Source organism: Periplaneta americana, chromosome 17, assembly GCF_040183065.1.
Source record: "Periplaneta americana isolate PAMFEO1 chromosome 17, P.americana_PAMFEO1_priV1, whole genome shotgun sequence".
Taxonomy (NCBI): domain Eukaryota; kingdom Metazoa; phylum Arthropoda; class Insecta; order Blattodea; family Blattidae; genus Periplaneta; species Periplaneta americana.
In genome coordinates this window covers 136,093,913-136,114,977 of record NC_091133.1, presented here as the reverse complement: position 1 = coordinate 136,114,977, position 21,065 = coordinate 136,093,913, and the positions used below count along the sequence as shown (strand labels likewise).

General features: G+C 37.1%; 1 protein-coding gene across 6 annotated transcripts in view; it reads left to right on the top strand.

The window, feature by feature from the left end:
- Window positions 1–21,065, top strand: part of LOC138692977 (discoidin domain-containing receptor 2-like) — a 1,165,919-nt gene that overhangs the window by 770,895 nt on the left and 373,959 nt on the right. For all 6 annotated transcript variants that reach the window (XM_069816409.1, XM_069816408.1, XM_069816411.1 and 3 more), the window contains one exon: window positions 14,347–14,578. In XM_069816409.1, coding sequence (XP_069672510.1) covers window positions 14,347–14,578 — 232 coding nt within the window. The remainder of the gene's footprint in view (window positions 1–14,346; window positions 14,579–21,065) is intronic.

The window sequence follows — 21,065 nt, the reverse complement described above, 5'->3', positions numbered from 1 at the left end:
ATCGTTAAATGTTAAAAATGTTATGTTTTATTTAACGATACTCGCAACTGCAGAGGTTATATCAGAGTCGCCGGATGTGCCGGAATTTTGAGCCACAGGAGTTCTTTTACATGCCAGTAAATCTACTGACATAAGCCTGTCACATTTAAGCACACTTAAATGCCATCGACCTGGTCTGGGATCGAACCCGCTACCTTGGGCATAGAAGGCCAGCGCTATACCAACTCGCCAACCAGGCCGATTGTTTATATCGTCAGGCAAGGATTTCCTGATCCTGTGGTCTGCATGTCCGAGATCGCACCTCATGTTTCATACTCAGTCAACAGGAATTACTGACAGCGTGAGGGTTCATCACTGCACGACTCGTAAATGTAAATATCATTACATAGCTTGCTTACAAAGGAACTTCATTGGCGCCCTCACATAAGTCCGCCATCGGTCCCTAGCCTGAGCAAGATTAATCCAGTCTCTACCATAATATCCCACCTCCCTCAAACCTATTTTAATATTATCCTCCTGTCTACGTCTTGGCCTCCCCAAAGGTCTTCCAACTAACACTCTATATGCATTTCTGGATTCGCCCATACGTGCTACATGCCCTGTCCATCTCAAACGTCTGTATTTAATGTTCCTAATTATGTTAGGTGAATGCGTAAAGTTACATTTTAGTCCCCGGTATCAGTGCGTAAAGTGGGTCTTTCAAACACTGGTGCTTAAAAGAAGTAAGTAATCACTTTACTCATTGCTATTTATTTCGTGCGAGATCGTGCGTATTTGCTTGGTTTCCGCACAAAACCAACCCGCGCTATGTCTAAAATTCCACATTCAGTATTCCCAACCTAACACACATAACAATTTCCCTCTTCCTACCGCTTAAGTGACATATTGATTTTACTGCTTTAGGCTTCTAAAATATTATTTTTAGAGACGTTCAATATAGTAATAATTATAAATTGGAAACTTACCACTGCAATTTCACCTAAATTCCACTGTTAATTATTGTTTTTAAATATTTGCAAAAATTAAGTAAACTCTACAACTCCACTAAAGTTACTGGATTCGTGATGCAAGGAAGCCGTGAAAAAATCAACAAGATTCCAGATGCCGATGTTATTATTGCAATATGTTATATAAATAATATTGTTAAAATATTAGAATGAAAAATAAATCATTACATAACCTTACCGTTTGTTTTAAGTTCGCATTTATGGACTGGGGGAAAAAAGACAGACGTATATCACGGCCTGCTGGAGTATAGTAAACACAGAAAACTTTTTAAAGCAACAATGTTGAAGATAGATATTTTTGTTTTACAAATTTGCCGTCATTGAACAGAAACCAAGATGGAGATTTCATTGCAACTAATTAGAAATTCCTCTTTCAGGTATGTGATAAACGATCTTCGCACAAAATAATGTACGATACACGAGCGGTATGTTTTCTTTCAATTCTCGGAAATTAAAAAAGCTCAACTACGTTTCGCTTTTTCAAACTTTTCCTCGACCATGAAACTTCAACATACCGCTCTTGTAACGCATATTACTATTACGCACTATCAAACAAAATGTAACATTCAATGTAGAAATTTCATCCGGTAAGAAATTATTGCATTACCAATCTTTCATAACGTAAATATTGCACGTAACACAAATAAGTAGCAAATTTAATACTCATATTTATATTTTAGTCCGTATTATTCTGAAGTTACATAACATATAGTACGCATTGCTCGCATTGTGTCAAGAATCTGGAGTAACGTCATTTTTTATCAATCTACTAGGCCATGATTTCATGATTACTTATTTCTTTATGGTTCTGAGTTCAGAAACTTCTCCAGAATGCTGTGTTAATCAAGAACTTACTAATAGCAGTGTTCTACAAAAAAAAAAAAAATGAAATTATTTTTTTCTGGAACTAACAGTTGCGATTCTTATAGACATGTATGTGCAGAATTCGAATCTGCATTTAGATTTTCTCTGTCAGACAGTTCTCTAGTTACTAGGATTTGAATTTGTTTATGTTTCACATTCTATATTGATATTGAGATAAATTGTAACTATTAACGCAGGTTATACATATTGGATGTACGTTTTTATCTCTGTAGAGTGAATTTTTCATATAAATTGCAATAATTTTAGTTATTTGAAAGAAGTTGTTAATAATATTTGAGAACTCCGTGGTGTCCTAAAGTTCGTGGACATGTGTTGGTTCTCAAATAGCCGAAACAATTTGCAGTACAAAATCATGATATTTCGTATTCATTTTGTAAGTAAGGTAATGGCAACAAATACAGCCTATTTAAGTACAAATTTAGTACATAGTGTAAGTGTTATCTTTAAAAACACAAAATGGAAAGCAAAATTCAAGAATATTTTGAAATGAAAACACTGATATCCTATGCAAGGCCACACCACTGCTCCTCAAGTGCGTCGCCTCTGTCATGACTAGGGCCGGAAAATATTTCTGCTTAAAATATTTTGATTTCAGCGTCTTCAGGGAAATACTTATCATCACTTAAAATAACGCCGACATGCAGACTCTCTCCTATAGACGTGCAAGTACATGGTGTGAGAAACACAATAAACTCGTTTTGGCTAAAAATGGACTTGTGCAGTTTCTCAAATATTGGATTTATAATTATATTAGTAAACTGTCTATCTAGAGCATACCTGCACAAACAGCACTCAACGAGCGCGCGCGCTCATTGGGAGCGGGAGAGTTGTGTTTACCGCTCGCCGAAACGGAGAGGAAGATACGTCAGAATGACATAGACTTGCTATAGATAGAGGAGAGGGAAGCGACCACTCAGCTATCTAGTGGAGTGCAGTGTGTAGGCCTATTCTCAGTAACTGTTTCACGTTGCTTACCTACTGCTGCAGTACAGTATGGAGGAATCTAAAAGACGGAACATAACATTTAACATTTAACGATTTACAGCTCGAACTTATTGATCTTCAATGTGACCTAAGGGCTAAAGATCGTTTGAATAATACTACTAGCCTGGTTGAGTTTTACAAGACTAAACATTAGCAATAATATCCACGACTACACAGGCTGGCTGTGAAAATGATTGCTATGTTTGGCTCAACATTTATATTTGTGAGCAACTGTTTTCTATAATCAACTTTAATAAAGGCAGACATCGAACTTCTGTAACTGATGTTTCATTACGATCAGTAGGCTACTGTTCCTTTCAGCTGCCAACAGCATAAAACCCCGTTTTGATGAAGCGATAAATAAAAATATATAAGAAAATGATATTGTATGCTACATTTAAGTAGCTATAGAATTTGTATTATTTCTGTAAATTAAATATTTCTTTATTAATTAATAATAGTCCAAAATTGTTTTGCAAACACTGAACGGAAATTCATTTCATAAGCACTCGTAATAGTACTTCCTTTTGTGTATATTTTGTACGAGATCACCCCTTCTTCCAGTCCACCCTTACACAGAGCGCAGCTAATATCTGCATTCCGCTCATGAGCTGTGAGCCTGCTCGGAGAGCGCAAACCTTGTGCAGGCCTGATCTAATGTACTAGGGTTCCAAGTAGGTGCTGATCTGTAGTAAGAATATTTAAACACTAAACCTTAACATAAAGATTTTACAAGGTATTACCGGCGCTTATGCGGCATTGTGCAAGTGAAAATGAAACAGTTGAAGGTTCATTCATCGTGGTCGTATCACCAACGCTTTTTAGCGGTCTCCAAGCAACTGGAATAAGTAAGAAAAGCCATAGAGAGTGCAAGTACTCTGAACTCTGTTGACGTTATGGGCAGACACGTCGTCCTAGCTGTTTAGTGAATTCGTTTACATGCCTCTACGTTCAGCACAAGCAATTAAATTTCATAGGGAGCTACTGTTGGCATTGCATGTTGGTTATACAGAGTGATTTATATAGAACTGACACATTTCTTTCTTTAATTATTCCGTTGGAAATTCATTCAATGACCTAATTTTAGCACCAAATTAAGCAGAATGTTCTGGAGTTTCGATTCCTTGTCACTAGATGCGCAGATGTTTATGTTTTATTCCTATTGTTGGCAGCCTAAAGCCATATATGGTTACGGTTGGTCATCAGCTACAGGAACTAGATAAGGATAAAAGATTGAATTATTGTCGTTGGTTTCAGACGTTCATTGTGCAAAATCCTGCCATATTGTCCATCACATGGTTCACAGATGAAGCATGGTTCCATTTATCCGGTTATGTGAACTCACAGAACTCACGCCATTGGGTCATCAAAAATCCACATGTCATCCATGAAGCACCTATGCACCCGGTTAAAATCGGAGTTTGGTGCGCAATATCCGCACAGAGAATAGTGGGACCAATTTTTTTTTAACCAGACTGTGAACACTGCAGAGTACCGACTGATTTTCATGGAGTTTGTTGAGCAACTGGACGATGTAGAGCTGAGTCAAGGATATTTTCAGCAAGATGGCGCTACATGCCATACATCAAATGAATCCATGGAACTAAGTGCAAGTTTCTTTGACGACCGAATAATATCCAGGAATTTCTGGCCACCGAGATCTCCGGATTTGACAACGCCGGACTTCTTTCTATGGGGTTACTTAAAAGACAGGGTTTACGCCACACGTCCTCAGACATTGGACGATCTGAAGCACAACATCACACAGGAGATTCAAGCTATTGACAACAGAGTCTTCCAACGAGTGGCCAGTAACATGGAACGACGTGTTGAGTTGTGCCTTATGCAGGATGGAGGATATTTTCAACATTTGCTATAGAGGTAAATAATCTCCCAAAATTCCTCTGCATTTTAGGTATAATAAGTTGTCGCTAGCACAATTCGTTTTGAAACAATTAATGAAAGAAATGTGTCAGTTCTATATAAATCACTCTGTATTTGGACTGTACTCTGAATCGAACAATATTGTTCTCAATAACGTTAACATGCATGCGGAAAAGAAAGTCGTGCTAACCCTTGTGTAGAACGAGGACCTCTCCACCGCTCCCGCATGTGACGCCAACAGCAGCTAAGCTTATGTTGATGTACTGAGTAAACATATGATGGTAATATCGTCTCTTAGTAAACTGTGTAAAAGTCGCCAAGTTACACAAATTATGAAGTGCTCAATGTGGATATGCAAGGGGGAGTGAGGGTGAAGTGGCCCACTCCGTGAAGTGCAGGGAAAGATATTCGACTCTTCCTCATGCCGAAATCGCTACACTTGTTTCGACAGCTCTGATTTTAGGCACAGCTCGTATATTTGTGGTTGTGTCACATGTTAAGCAAACAACGCCACTGGTTGTTCAGGCGACTCGCCGACCTGTGGAGCGATGATACGGCTGCATCAGCGAACAGTCAGCTCGCAATCAAAATAGATACCCCGCTCCGTGACACAGGCTGTAATTATAGCGCTTGTTTGTTCAGGAATAAATTAGACCGGTCCTGGGATCGAGCAGCACCTTGCTCACTCTAATCAACGCTCTCGATTGTCCTCACAGCTCCTACTGTACGTCGGCATCCAACTAGCATTGGTCTGCTATTAAATACTTCTATTGACTCTTTCATCACTACAGTTCGTGCCTTTACTTGAAAGCCTTTGATTGCTGTGTATAACTCCTGGCTTAATATCTACATCGTGCTTTCCTTCGACGATTGTCACTTATCTGGATACAATAACAAATGTTGACAGGTTTTATTTGACGCTTTAAATAGGTTTATGCTCGACCATGCCGAAATGTAGTAATTATACACCTGGTAGCAGTCCTTTAATGCATGTCATTAAAGTACACCTATTCACTAAAGTTCAGGTTTTCGATTATTCTCGGATATGCAATAAAAAGACAACGAGGGAAACGTCACGGAGGCTGGAAATCCAATACTGTCGCAGAAGGTTATGTTCTGTTACTATAATAAATAACGTTAATTGTAAATAATATTCAAATAAATTCAATTTTTCATCTCGTTTTTCAATTCTAAATCAATTTTCAGGTTATATCAAAATTAGTTCATGTTATTCTCTACATTACATCAAGGTCAATGACATTATTTTTCCTCGGAAAAAATCAATACTTTCGCGTCTGCTCACATCTCACAATTCACGAGCTATGCACAAGGTCACTTCCGATCTTCTGTCAGATACAAATAAAATGAATACTTCTGAATAATTTCAAGTTAGAAATATGGTCGGGCATAAAAAGTCGTATGAAACTTGCCTATAATGGTAATTAAGACGCTCGTATGAAAATTATGAAACGAGCGCAAGCGAGTTTCATAAACAAACATACTCGAGTCTTAATTACTATCATTATAGGCTTGTTGCATAGTGTACTATTATGAGGCTGAATAAATTTATGTGGAAGCAATTTAAAATTGAACGATGATGAGCATTCCTACATTTCTACAGTGCAGAGATACACACAATTTCGCATTATGACACTCGTAAGATGGTACGTTGTTTAGTCAACTGTCCGAAGACAGATCTGAACCTTACAAATGAGACGAATAAGGCACCACTTATGAGGCAACGAAGCCAGGAGATAATATGGTAGGGTGGCCAGTTCGTTTCTCCCTGCATTGCATACATCGCCCATTAGCTACATGTTACACTAATCAGACTTCAGATGTATGATAATTAGGGCTCGGATTTTGATGAAATTGCATCTTTTTTCCAGTAAGCCAGAAACATAGCTGCTTTAGTATTTATATGTTATGTGATAAACTGAGTGTTTTAAGACAAATTTGTTAGGGCATTTTTTTGCATTTTTTTTTGCCTGTTTCCACATATAAGAGCATCGTTTGTGTTATTCGGACATTTTTTAGGCATTTTCATTTAGTTTTGGCCACAAATTCCCATTATTAATATAAAATAATGTCTATTCCTTTGATATTTTGTCTATATATTTTGTCCAATAATACCCATTATTTTTTACTTGGTTATTTAACAACGCTGTATCAACTACGAGGTTATTTAGCGTCGATGAAGTTGGTCATAGCGATATGATATTTGGAGAGATGAGGCCGAGGTTTCGCCATAGATTACCTGACATTTGCCTTACGGTTAGGAAAAACCTCGGAAAAAACCCAACGAGATAATCAGCCCAATCGGGAATCGAACCCGCGCCCGGATCGGCAGGCAAGCGCCTTAACCGACCGAGCTACGCCGGTGGCTAATAGCCATTATTTTCTATAATATTTTAATCGTTTTAATACACAAATATTGCCCTTTTAACGTAGCACACCCCATGTAATGGATCGGTCCAATCATCCCTTCAATATAGACTCCTCTATACTTGCTAATTCCGTATAAGAGTGGCCTTGTGGTGGACTACATGGAAACTACATCAGGTAAAATAATTAATTAAAGTGTACCACTTAGAAAAAATTATGTAAAACTAAATAAACTTAAATGTTGGTACTAGAATTTAATTTAATTACTAGTCTAAATATTAAGTAGCACAAAACTAAGCCAATTTTAGACTGTAAGATCAATTTTTAAGGCATTTTTAAAGGCATTTTTGAAAGATTTTTAGGTCATAAATGCATTGTTTTAGGACATTTTTTCATGATTTATAGGTAATCGAAATCCTAGCCCTAATGATAATCAAGTGAGATGTACTGTCTGATAAATAGATGTACATATCACCCAGAACCTCAGTCAATCGTATTCAAAGGACTCTGTAAAGAACGTTTTGCTTTCGGCATTGTAAATAGCTGCACTGATCTTGTACAACTAAAGATATTTGACACGGTACGTTCGTGTGTGCTCTACGTGGACGGTCTGTCTTACAACTCCGCAACTATTTCGTATGTGATCCGTACGTACGCAAGGTCAAGTGACGTCATCCACACTCCGTAACTTAACATTCGCTGTCTGCTGTGTTACGGGGCTAAAATGAATGCTCTACTGATAAATATTAACAGTGTCACCATCAGCCTCACATAGTTCGTCATTTTATCTAATCCGCCAGTTACCATTTACACATAGTGGAGCTAAAGTTCACCTTCATATTTTATTTAAGAACGAATGTTGAGCTCCTTTTATTGCATTTTTGTTCGAACCGGGCTTTCACAGCAGTAGTTGACAACAGGTCTCAGAAGAGTTTTATATATTTTAATGTTTGCCTGGAGACTAAGTTATCGGGAAACAAATTTCTTAGCCTACATTGGCTAGATTTAATTTAATTTAATTTAATTTAATTTCTTCCTGTAACCACTACAGGTTGCCATCGACAAAGAGTACCATGATACAATAGAGTAAAAGCCTTGAGGCTTAGTGATAAATTGTTGTTAGAGTGAAAAATAAACAATTTGAATTATATTGAAACACATGATGTTAAACGAAGTAACGTCAAGGAAATGCGAATTAGTCATGGTCCGATGCCTGAAAATAGCTATTGAGCCTCTGAGTGCTGCAATTGTTAGATCTCTTAAAATACTTTTATGCAGGCCAAAAGATTTACAGAAGTCGACTAGGAACCGGGGTATGGTCCCACGGGCTCCTATCATTAGTCCCGTAATGACGATGGATTCCAGATGGTATTTGTCCTTATAAAAACTGATGGAAGGTTCATATATATTCCTTTTTTCCTCGTATACTTCTTCTGGCTGGTGTTCGTGCGATTCAAATCTCACAGTAGGGTCTATGATGTAACCTTCAAGAGAGGGAGGTTTAAATGCAATTATGTCGATTCTTCGATTACTGCCCTCACTGGATATGCCGTGTACTTCTTCATATACTGAATAACCTTTGTTCCTTAAGGCTGTTGCTATGATAGATCTTACTGTATGATGCCGCGTATTTCGTAGAAGTTCACCGTGTGGACAGGCCCCCAGGACATGGGCAAGGGTTTCAACCTCCCTGTCGCAACGTCGACAGAGGTTACTGCCCGAAGACCTGCCAGGTACACTACGCACAGCTGACACGTTCGCATTCATCTTGATCGCTTCCCTCCACTCACTACAGGAAAGACCCTTGTGATTCCGGATCCACTTATTGGCCGGGGTATATTGTTGGTATAAGAGCACGCCTTTGCCTTTATGTTTTTTCTGGCTGATTTTTTTGTACATTTTATTTTCATATGTAATCATTATATCGAAATATTTAAATTTATTCACCTTCTCAAACTTGTATCTGTCCACATTGCAGTAATTCGTGTTGCTTGGTTTACCTGTTATTTCCATATATTTTGTTTTCCCTTTTTAATATATACGCCAATATTTTGTGGGGAGTTTTTCAATTTAGCAAAGTCTTCTTAATTGCTTAATTGACAGGTAACATAGAATCAGAATGTGTAATAATATTTATTAATTGATTTATTTTTATTATATTTATTTATTTATTTATTATTTTGCTAATAATTTTAACATAAAATATAAAATATACAGAGAAACTTTAGCTCGCCCCTGAAAGAGTAGAACTCGTGCTCAGGGGCGGATTCCTGAATTGAAATTAATAATTTTACAATACAATTATAATTAATAATTATACAATACAATTTGCAATTATAGTATATAAATTTAAATTTACAATTTTTCAATTTTTATAAAATCCATACATAACTTTTTTAATTTAATACTAGAACTATTCGAATTGACAAGATTAGGATATTTAAATATAAATTTGTTATATATTCTTGGGCCTAAATTATTACTATGATTAAATACTGTAACAGTGTTGCATTTTGGTTCAAACAATCTTAAAGAATTCATACCTTTTGTTTCATAACTATGAGAATATAATTCAAAATTATTTCGATTTTTATGTATGAATTTTATTAATACAGTATAATAAATTTGTCTTACGTTAAGTAAATTAAAGTCTAGAAACAAATTTTGAGATGGAAAATCAATAGGTTTATGAAGACATATTTAAAACACAATCTCAAGGAAATTGCCTAAGTAACAACGCAACATATATTTTCAGGGTATAACTGTTAGTTTCCCAAGGAACAATGCAGAAACCACTGTCTGCTCGCTACAGACATTTATTCTTTGCTCACATTAGCAAAACAGTTCACAACAGGCTTCTAGTGCGTTTACCAACTGTTTCTGGACGACAGCACATGAATCAGTAGTTGACGCTTGATCGGTTCTTCCTTCAGCCTGCTGGATCCCAGATAATATGTCTCTCGCGTCAGTAATTCCTTCATGCTCCACGTGGGTACGGCGACACGTGTCGGTACATTCAATTGCCCTCCGCGTGATTGTCTGCAAACAGTGGCACGGTAATGTCTTCATAGAAATAGATACAAAATGGTGTAGGGAGATCAGAAGTCCGGCTGGTACCTCTAATTAGCAGTAGTTTCTCCACTTCGCATCACATGTCGACGGATTATGCACAAACTGTTGACGAATCGGATCAATAGGTGCGTACTGAGGGACCTCCATTAGATGCTCTCTGTCATACCGTGACCGCAGGTTGGTCCAGGCTATCATTAGGCGGAGTGCTGTTAATTAATTGCAGTTTTGCGGTTACCGAATGTTGGCAATGCCCCTTTAACGACCGCACATGTATGTGCCCGATCAAATAAAATTCTAACTGGCGCGAGAAAACGTTAGATTGCTGTGTTGCTGTTATCAGTTTCATCCGCTGCATTCGGTCCCGTCCCCTCCCGGCACATTCAGTTCGCTAATTGATAAAATGTGTGGCTGGGCTAGTGGCAAATAAAAGTCACAAAGATTAAAACGGTTAATTTGTTCTGTGATAATATGTAATGGATTTGCATTGCAGCAATATACTAAGTGGTTTTTTCTGTTACTGTTCCTAGCAATGCAGTATTACATCTATATAAGGAAATAACGGATTAAACAGTTGGTCAGTATCTGCACTCAGAGGTGACACGTCACGCATATCAAGCCAGCGGCCTGTTGCAGTCTTTTCATTCACGTCGTCTTTCTGTAATTTCGAATTATAGGCTAAGGTAGCCTCCCTGAGTTCGCCTCAATATGTCAGGCTAATTTCTATTATTCTGAATTTCTTCTTCTATGTGCAGTTGTTTTTAATATTGTTTTCATTTAATCTTACGACATTATATTAGATTGACTTGCATGGTGATGTACGCTTTTTCTTGTAGTTGTAATACATTTCTGGTGGTGTGAATGAGAAGGTCTGATAGCCTTAGCAACACCAGAATAATGGTGAATGAATGAAATGACTGAATAATGAATTAATTAATTAGTAATTGAGTGGGCGGATGAGCTGATGGGAGACTGTGCAAATGGGTAAATTGACGCGTGGGCTAGCGGGCAAATATTGGTGTATTTACAAATTGTGTAATTTGCTAAATGTTAATTTCTCACCTGGAATTTAGATATTCGAGGTATTTCTACAATAATACTTACATGCAGAAATTGTACTTTATTTATTTATGTATTAATTAATTAATTCATTCATCCTTTAAGGTACACGTACCAAATAACGCCACCTTAACACTTCAGTCACTTTTGCTCTGGAAATAAGTTATGTACAAACACGAAAATTATGAAATAGAAACTGTAGGGGAGAGTCGGGTAGTATCGGACATCGGGTAATATCGGACAGTGAGTTTATTTCATCTACCACACGACGATAGTACCTGATTGACATGGTTACGTTTCTGTGATGTCGCATAGAGAAACGTAACCATGTCAATCAGATATTACAAGAGGTTGTAGATGAAAAAAACGCACTGTCCGATACTACCCGATGTCCGATACTACCCGACTCTCCCCTAATCTTATCTTTACAAAATAGCACAATGAAAATGGATATATTATATACCGAACAAGAATTAGAACTCAATTAGGAAAACTTTGTAAACTGGCGTTATTAGGAACAGGTTGTCCAATTAACGCCACCTATTTTCTAGTAACCTATACACTTATAATTGTTAATTAATTATTTTTCCTAAGCAACACAAATTGAACTAAGCGACTAAATTTGAGTTTCTGTTAATAAATGATACAAAATCACTCAATACTAATGAAAGATTCTTGTTCTGAAACTGAAACACCAGATGGATTAGGAAAATATGTTTTCCAGTGACTCCTTACTTAAAAAAAAAAAGAGACAATGTGACTCAGTAGAAAGTTATTAAACATAAAAGCATTTACCTTAGTTTAATATGAATATTTTCCAATAAGTAAAGCAAAAAAACTAAGTTATGTAAAATAAAAAAAAAATAAGAGTTCGATAAGCAATTGAACAAATATCATCGCTGCACATTCTGAACATTTGTAAGTTGAAAGCTTAGTGATTTTCCTGATGTTTTCACACTGATGCTGTACTGTCAGCCTTAGTACTAACCTAACCTAAAATTTTGTCTGTAGACCTTTAAAGCCACATGGCGTTAAAGCGCTACTGAGTACTTGATAACATGACATGCCTGTTTCTCCAACATTTTCAAATTTTATAGATAGCAAATACTTTCTATACATAGAAGAATGTTTAAGGATCACGAAAATATATAGTTTAATATAGTTATTATTTGCTCAACTCACAAAATAAAATATTGCCTCTTACCTTGATATAAGAACAGCCATTCACTATCAACACACAACAGGAAAATGATGGAATATAATGTCACTCGTAAATGTCAGCGGACAGCTAGTAACTCATTTCATCACTAGATTGCAAGCGAATGCAGGCTACAGTAGTGCACTACCGAAAACTTGTGTCGTTAACAAATTTTAATAGGGTGGCGTTATAGATATACCTGGAGTTATTTGGCTCAGGGACCCTATTTATTTATTTACTTCATGTAAATTTTATGACGTAAAGCAATTAGGAATGTTGCCGTCTTTTGGTACGTAATTTTTCATTCTTATTAAAATGTACCACTAACACCAAGAATTTATATCAGAATTTAAGGAGATGATAGATTGCAGAGTTCTAGTACTGACTGTTATAAAATTAACAGTAAGGTGGGTGCTCCTTGTTATGGCCATGTTCCTGATATGGCCACCCCCCCCCTATTGTGAGTTAGTTAACCAAAAAATCAGCTAAATTGCACCAGCATCCAGTGAAAGGGCATCCTGGTATGTCACTTGATCGTTTTCCATCCAGTTAGGTTGAGCAATATGTCGTCAGTTGCCTGTTTCGCGGTTTTCATGTGACCTCCTCTTATTTTTCTGTGGTAAGTCTCCTTTGTTTTATGCATGTTTTTCAAATACTTGTTTCATGAAAACGATCGTACTCCATTCAGTTTTTAATGTTCTGTGGATTGGTGTTGTAGTTGATGGCGTATCTTTTACGAGTTGTTCATAATCAAACGATTTTCGTGAAAGCTTACCTGCTCTGATATGGCCATATCAAATGCACCATGGCCATATCAAGGTCATTTCACTTTTATTTTTTCACCTGACAAATTTACATGCCTTATAGCTGGGATTACGCAAAAATTTTGTATTTTAAGAAAAACAACTTAATTTTTATGGAAAAACCTGTTTCGACTACACTTTTGAATTATAAAAAAGAATATTAAGTGTCATGTTTATTCATTTTACTCAAAATTATTTAATTTTCACACAACTGCGCTATCAAACTGAAAACAATCACGATTTGTAGAACATGGAACAAGGGTGGCCATATCATGTGCACATGTTCCTGATATGGCCATTAGGTAGATTTTTGGAATTTGGGACTTTTTGGACAATTAAAGCTACTTTTATGGGGAAAGGAAATTGTTTTAAGAAAGTCCATTACACTGAGAACGAGTAAGAAAAAAATGGTTTACATTTTTTTCAAAATGGCGCCTAGAAAAATTCTCAAACCTTAGCATGTCCATATCAGGGACACCTACCTTATTTGTAATTTCTCTTTTCTGGAAGAAGAGGATTATCAGAGGTAACACAGGATCGACATCACGACATGATAACTACGACTTGCAAACATATGCGAAATTTAAATTGTAAAGAGAAAAGCTCTGGACATGGTAAAACGTTTAGAAGGAGGGAGGTGACACTTCCATTGCAACGGTTAGGTTGAACTATTGGGGAGAAAGGAATGTGCCGTGGACCAAAACTTTGAAGTGGAAACTGAAGAGCGAGAAAGTGGCGATAATGTTAGAGAATGATGAAAATGGGATGTGGCTGATTAGGAAGTAACCAAATCCAATAGACTAGTGGTCGATTTCAGGTCGGTGATGGAAGTGTATTCGATTCGTTCAGAATTGCTCTGGCCATACCGATCACGACACTGCCTGCTCTTGGTTCAAGATATTCCCAGTTGTGTCAAACTGCTCAATCCGGGAAAGTGATATGATGATGTCGGATTGGTAACGCATTCCTAGCCTGCTCTGAATTACAATTAATACAATATTTCATACGAAGTTATAGGGAGGACGTTGTGGCTGTTGATTGCTTGAAGTGAACCATGCTCGTGTTGTTGCAGGATACGCCAGGAGAAGAACGGCGGCGCGTGGTGCCCGAAGGCGCAGATCAGCAGCGAGGTCAGGGAGTACCTGGAGGTGGACCTGGTGCGGCCGCACCTCATCACGTGGACCGAGACCCAGGGTCGCTTCGGCAACGGGCAGGGCCAGGAGTACGCCGAGCAGTTCCTGGTGGAGTACTGGCGCGACGCGCTGCAGCAGTGGACCGTCTACAAGGACTCGCGGGGGCAGAAGGTGAATTATGACATTCTGCACTTGGAATGGGACTGCATGCTTGTCGGTCTGTTTTTTTTATTTTAGTTGGTTATTTAACGACGCTGTATCAACTACTAGGTTATTTAGCGTCGATGAGATTGGTGATAGCGAGATGAGGCCGAGGATTCGCCATACATTACCTTGCAGTCACATTACGGTTGGGGAAAACCTCGGAAAAAACCCAACCAGGTAATCAGCCCAAGTGGGGATCGAACCCGCGCCCGAGCGTAACTTCAGACCGGCAGGCAAGAGCCTTAACCGACTGAGCCACGCCGGTGGCTCGGTCTGTTTGTGACTAGATCACACTGAGTGAAGCTTCATGTAATACCTGCTGACACTGTTTAATATTCACCGAGAGCTACTTTGTTTGTAAATTTAAAAGTCATGTTGAATTCAGGTAAGTTTGTGAAATAATATCATATAAATTAGTTTTTTTATTTTTCAGTCAATCACTTATCATGTTATGATGGCAGAAATGGATTCTGTTAAGTCAAGATATAATGTTAATATACGTAACGAATATTTTCGATTCAATTTCAAGTTATCTTCAGGTGATAGTTTTCTAACAAACAAACATTTGAACTAGGTGAAAATATTATTTAAACATATTTATGCTCCACCATGCCGAAATGTAGTAATTATGCACCTGGTAGCAGTCCTTTAATGCATGTCATTAAAGTACACCTATTCATTAAAGTTCAGGTTTTCGATTATTCTTGGGTATGCAATCGAAAGACAACGAGGGAAACGTCACGGAGGCTGGAAATCCAATACTGTCGCAGAAGGTTATGTTCTGTTACTATAATAATTAGCGTTAGTTGTAAATAATATTGAAATAAATTCAATTTGTCATCTCGTTTGTCAATTCTAAATCAATTTCCAGGTTATATAAAAATTAGTTCATATTATTTTCTAGATTACATCAAGGTCAATGACATTATTGTTCCTCGGAAAAAATCAATACTTTCGCGTCTGCGCACATCTCACAATTTACGAGCTATGCACAAGGTCACTTCCGATCTTCAGTCAGATACGAATAAAATGAATACTTCTGAATAATTTGAAGTTAGAAATATGGTCGAGCATAAAAAGTCGTATGAAATTTGCCTATAATCGTAATTAAGACGCTCGTATGAAAATTATGGAACTCTCTTGCACTCGTTTCATAAACAAACATACTCGCGTCTTAATTACTATCATTATAGGCTCGTTGCATAATGTACTATTATAAAACACTAGTAAATAGTCTGATCATGCATACTTTACATAAAATGGTTGAATGGTATACATAGTCTTAAAATTAAATTGACATACAGATAGAAAGCCTTCCAATGAACATAATTATAGTACAATATATTAAGAGGCATGCAGTGTGGCGGAATTATGAAATTAAAAACATTTAAAATTATTATTATATATAAAATTGAAGACTAGGCTTGTTCTTTATGACGTTCAATGTATTGGAAGACTTATGAAGTGGATGTACAAGAAAATCTCGGTCTATTCGCCTTGGTGAGAGGCATTATGTGAAAGATGTACAGTGGAGGTTTTCAGATGATGTGGCTTTCTCATCTTGGCGTTACATGGTAGACATGGTATTTTCACCTAGTTCAAATGTTTGTTTGTTAGAAAACTATCACCTGAAGATAACTTGAAAGTAAGTCGAAAATATTCGTGACGTATATTAACATTGTATCTTGATGTAACAGAATCCATTTGTGCCATCATAACATGATAAGTGATTGACTGAAAAATAAAAAAAACTAATTTATATTATATTAATAGTTTTGTGTATTTTTTTTCTTTCTTGTCTCATATTATCACTTATTTCAGGCCCGTAACTGTCTGACCTGCTGCCGGTAGCAAAATCTCCCTTTTGGTTTAAGATTTATAATTTTTGTTTATTATGTAGACACGTTCATATTATGGCCTTTGAATCTTCCTTTGTATTCAGTGACGTTGGATTTCGATCCCATCACAACGTTTTAACAGTAGGACCTGCGGTCTTGTAAATCCACATGGCTGGCGAACGACACAGAATAGGAGAAGAATGCAGGTTCACAGGATGTTTCAAGCTAACAACTATATGGCGAGAGAACAAATTTGGAAAAATACATTATAGCGCTGCGAATATAAGAAGTACCTTACAAGGGGTGGATCTTTTTATTTATTTTTATTTATTTTATTTTAGTAGGTTATTTTACGACGCTTTATCAACATCTGAGGTTATTTAGCGTCTGAATGAGATGAAGGTGATAATGCCGGTGAAATGAGTCCGGGGTCCAATACCGAAAGTTACCCAGCATTTGCTGATATTGAGTTTAGGGAAAACCCCGGAAAAAACCTCAACCAGGTAACTTTCCCCGACCGAGAGTCGAACCCGGGTCACCTGGTTTCGCGGCCAGACGCGCTGACCGTTACTCCACAGGAGTGGACAGAGAAGGGGTGGAAAAACTGAAAATTCTCTTACCTGTAGTTGCTGTTAAGCGCACTAAGGAAATGACAGGCTATTTAACCGTTGGTTTAGTCTGAAGATACTTCATAGGTGATTCCGTACGCATAAACTGGATGAATAACATTTCCAACTTTGCATGTTTATTTCGGAACTATTCGAAGGTTCCGATCGCTCACGTATGCTGTCGATTATGTCTCTCCAATTGTCCAGATGCTTTGGATAGCTGAACATAGCGAAGTCAATAGTACGGGCGACCCTTTCGTATCTCCACGATAGAACATGTAGGTATTCAAAACTTTAGAAAGTCTAAAACCTTTTCAGAACTCAATTACATTGGATGCAGAAATTCTGGTGCAGCAACATAATGCTACCTTTATTAATGCCCCAGGTCTGCTTCAGTTTATAAATCATGCTTCGTTTTCGAATTCTCACTAACTAAAGCGCTTCATATTACTCGTAATATTAACTATACCACTACGCATCAGGCGCAGCGTTGCGTTGACAACTTAGTGTTTACTCTACGACCGAACAAGAACAATTGCAAATATTTTAGCAAACCATAATTAACACAAAATGAAATTGATACTCTAGAATTCTACAGACAAAAGCAAAAAATTAACACATGGATGTAATTGGATAATAAGCTTAATTGCTGCATATTTTGTGATCCCTTCTGATTGGATACAAGCTTTGTACCTCATATTCATTGACTGCCTGACCATCGCAAACATACCAGCAATTTATCTTAACTCGTGGCCTGCAGCACTGACAAGGTCTTCGGCTGATGTAACTGAAGTACGATGAACTTCAGTCTTCATGTGACACCACAAAAAAGGATAACAGGCTTGGATCTGGTGAACTAGTGGGCCAGGATACTGGACCACCACGCCAAATCCATCTGTCAATTAGCCCAAAAATGTGCTGGACTATTTGGTGGTGGACTGAGTTGTGTAGTGCCAGCGCATACGTCCTGCAGAAGCGATTTTAATATCGTATTCTTCCCTGGAAACTTTAGCAGCCTGTTGGTAAGAAACGAAAGTTTTCCGACATGTGGTTTAGAGGCTACTACCTCGAAGTACTTTAAATGATGTTACCTATCAGTCTACACAGTTTGTCGATTGGATTTAGATCCACCCTCTATAATGTAGATATGATTAACAGTTTCATATTTATATTTAGGTTTTGCATATATTTAATAATTTGTTATTAAGTACAACTCTAAAATTCGTTCTACTGTTGTGAAATAGAACCTGGCAGATCAAATAATAATAATAATAATAATAATAATAATAATAATAATAATAATAATAATAATAATAATAATTACTTACCGGCTTTTAAGGAACCCGCAGGTTCATTGCCGCCCTCACATAAGCCCGCCATTGGTCCCTATCCTGATCAAGATTAATCCATAATCTATCATCATATCCCACCTCCCTCAAATCCATTTTAATATTATTTTCCCATCTACGTCTCGGCCTCCCTAAAGGTCTCTTTCCCTCCGGCCTCCCAACTAACACTCTATATGCATTTCTGGATTCGCCCATACGTGATACATGCCCTGCCCATCTGAAACGTCTGGATTTAATGTTCCTAATTATGTCAGGTGAAGAATAGAATGTGCAGTTCTACGGTGTGTAACTTTCTCCATTCTCCTGTAACTTCATCCCTCTTAGCCCCAAATATTTTCCTAAGCACCTTATTCTCAAACACCCTTAACCTATGTTCCTCTCTCAAAGTGAGAGTCCAAGTTTCACAACCATACAGAACAACCTGTAATATAACTGTTTTATAAATTCTAACTTCAGATTTTTTGACAGCAGACTAGATGATAAAAGCTTCTCAACCGAATAATAACAGCCATTTCCCATATTTATTCTGTGTTTAATTTCCTCCCGAGTGTCATTTATATTTGTTATTGTTGCTCCAAGATATTTGAACGTCTCCACCTCTTCAAAAGATAAATTTCCAATTTTTATATTTCCATTTCGTACAATATTCTGGTCACGAGACATAATCATATACTTTGTCTTTCGGGATTTACTTCCAAAGCTATCGCTGTACTTGCTTCCAGTAAAATTCCCGTGTTTTCCCTAATCGTTTGTGGATTTTCTCCTAACATATTCACGTCATCCGCATAGACAATAATAATAATAATAATAATAATAATAATAATAATAATAATAATAATAATAATAATAGACAATACTAATAATACTAATAATAATAGTAATAATAATAATAATAATAATAATAATAATAATAATAATAATAATAATAATAATAATAAAGTTCCATTTTAGGAAATGTTGAATATTTTAGCATGTAAAATTTAAGACTAGCTTTCCAGCGTCTCACCTTATGTAGAGTTCAGCAGAGTTTTTCAATTACACTTGGCAGCCATACCTGTAAATGGTCTCGTTTCATCTAACCAAATTACTCTGGGCAACTATGTTGCTGAAGAGCACTAAACATGCTGCTTGTCTTTCTTCGGCGTCGACATAAAGGGGAATCTTGTTGCGAACTTGTTTCATTTCCACAATATCAAACAAAAATTGGCTACTGCAGTATGCCTGGAAATGCTGAAATGAAATTGAAATACAATATATACACAGGCGGAGGGAGAGCAAACAGTATTCTGGCGCGGAAGATCAGTTTAATCCAAGGAACGAGAGGAAAGTGAGGTGGCGATACAAATTGAGTTACCGACCGCAGGGGCCGACTGTGTGAAACGATTCGAAGGGGTTTGTCTGAGGCTTATTTTACTTGCAGTACTAACAACTGATAGCCTATATGATTTAAATGTTTGGCTGTGCATCTTAAAAATAATTACTACATGCCGGTTCCATTGCAGAGTGAAATGCACAGTAAAAATTCCACCCCAATATCCAGTTCCCTTAACACGTTATTTCACATCAGCCGTGGCGAAAATGCGACTGTGCGCCGAGCCACTATGTAACCTGCAACGTGCATAGCACCTATAGAGGGAGGCGGACACCCGAAGGGGAAGTGAAGCAACTGTCTGACTTATTAACGGATTTTCATTTTCCTTACGTCAAGCCCTTAAATATAATTTTATAGACTATAAGGTTACAAACTAATGTTTAGTACGTGTAACGAAGAAAGAAATGAACAATAAGTGAACAATATCACAACCTAAAATTAACTGTCTTCAGAATGTCTCTGCGACAGAGTTTCAAAATCAGGAATTACGTCACTTACTGCCAGTCGTAGTTGATCACGAAGGTATTTGTCTGTCAGTCGTGATCTAAATTTGGTTTTTAGTATTTTAATTGTTGAACATAATTTTTCACAAACGTAAGTTGTAGCGAACATGCCTTCAACAGAGCAAGCGAAAGAACGAAGCTTCGGATATTTATTTTTTGGCAAAGATTTCAAAGTTCAACATTTGTCAAGTCCTTACACCTAGCTTTCATTTAACATCACATTGTAAATTTGTGAGCTAACCGCATTAATCGTATATCTACTGAAAAAGGAACGACGTACAGAGATAATAGGCCTAATATTCTAATAATAATAATAATAATAATAATAATAATAATAATAATAATAATAATAATAAATAATAATAACACAACCTTTTAATGTTTCATGAGTGACATGTAGTATAATGCCGTTTTATGTATGACTTGAGGCTTTCCCGGCGTTTGATATAGAATAACTCTTCTCGGGTTCTCAGCCAGGTGAGTTGGAGATTAGCTTCCAAGCTTTCGACGGCTAGCTCTGCCTTCTTCTTCAGGGATGAGCCCTGAAGAAGATGGCAGAGCTAGCGGTCGAAAGCTTGGAATCTAATCTCCAACTCACCTGGCTGAGAACCCGAGAAGAGTTATTCTATGCCGTTTTATGTTATACAACCGTTTTCCTCGTAATACTTGTGAACAAATCATACATTTCATATTTCATCATATTGGCAGCAAATAAATGCGTCCTTCCATCCTACTTGAAACTTTCGTTTTTGTAGAGGTATATGGTTTCGAGAGAGACATTGCG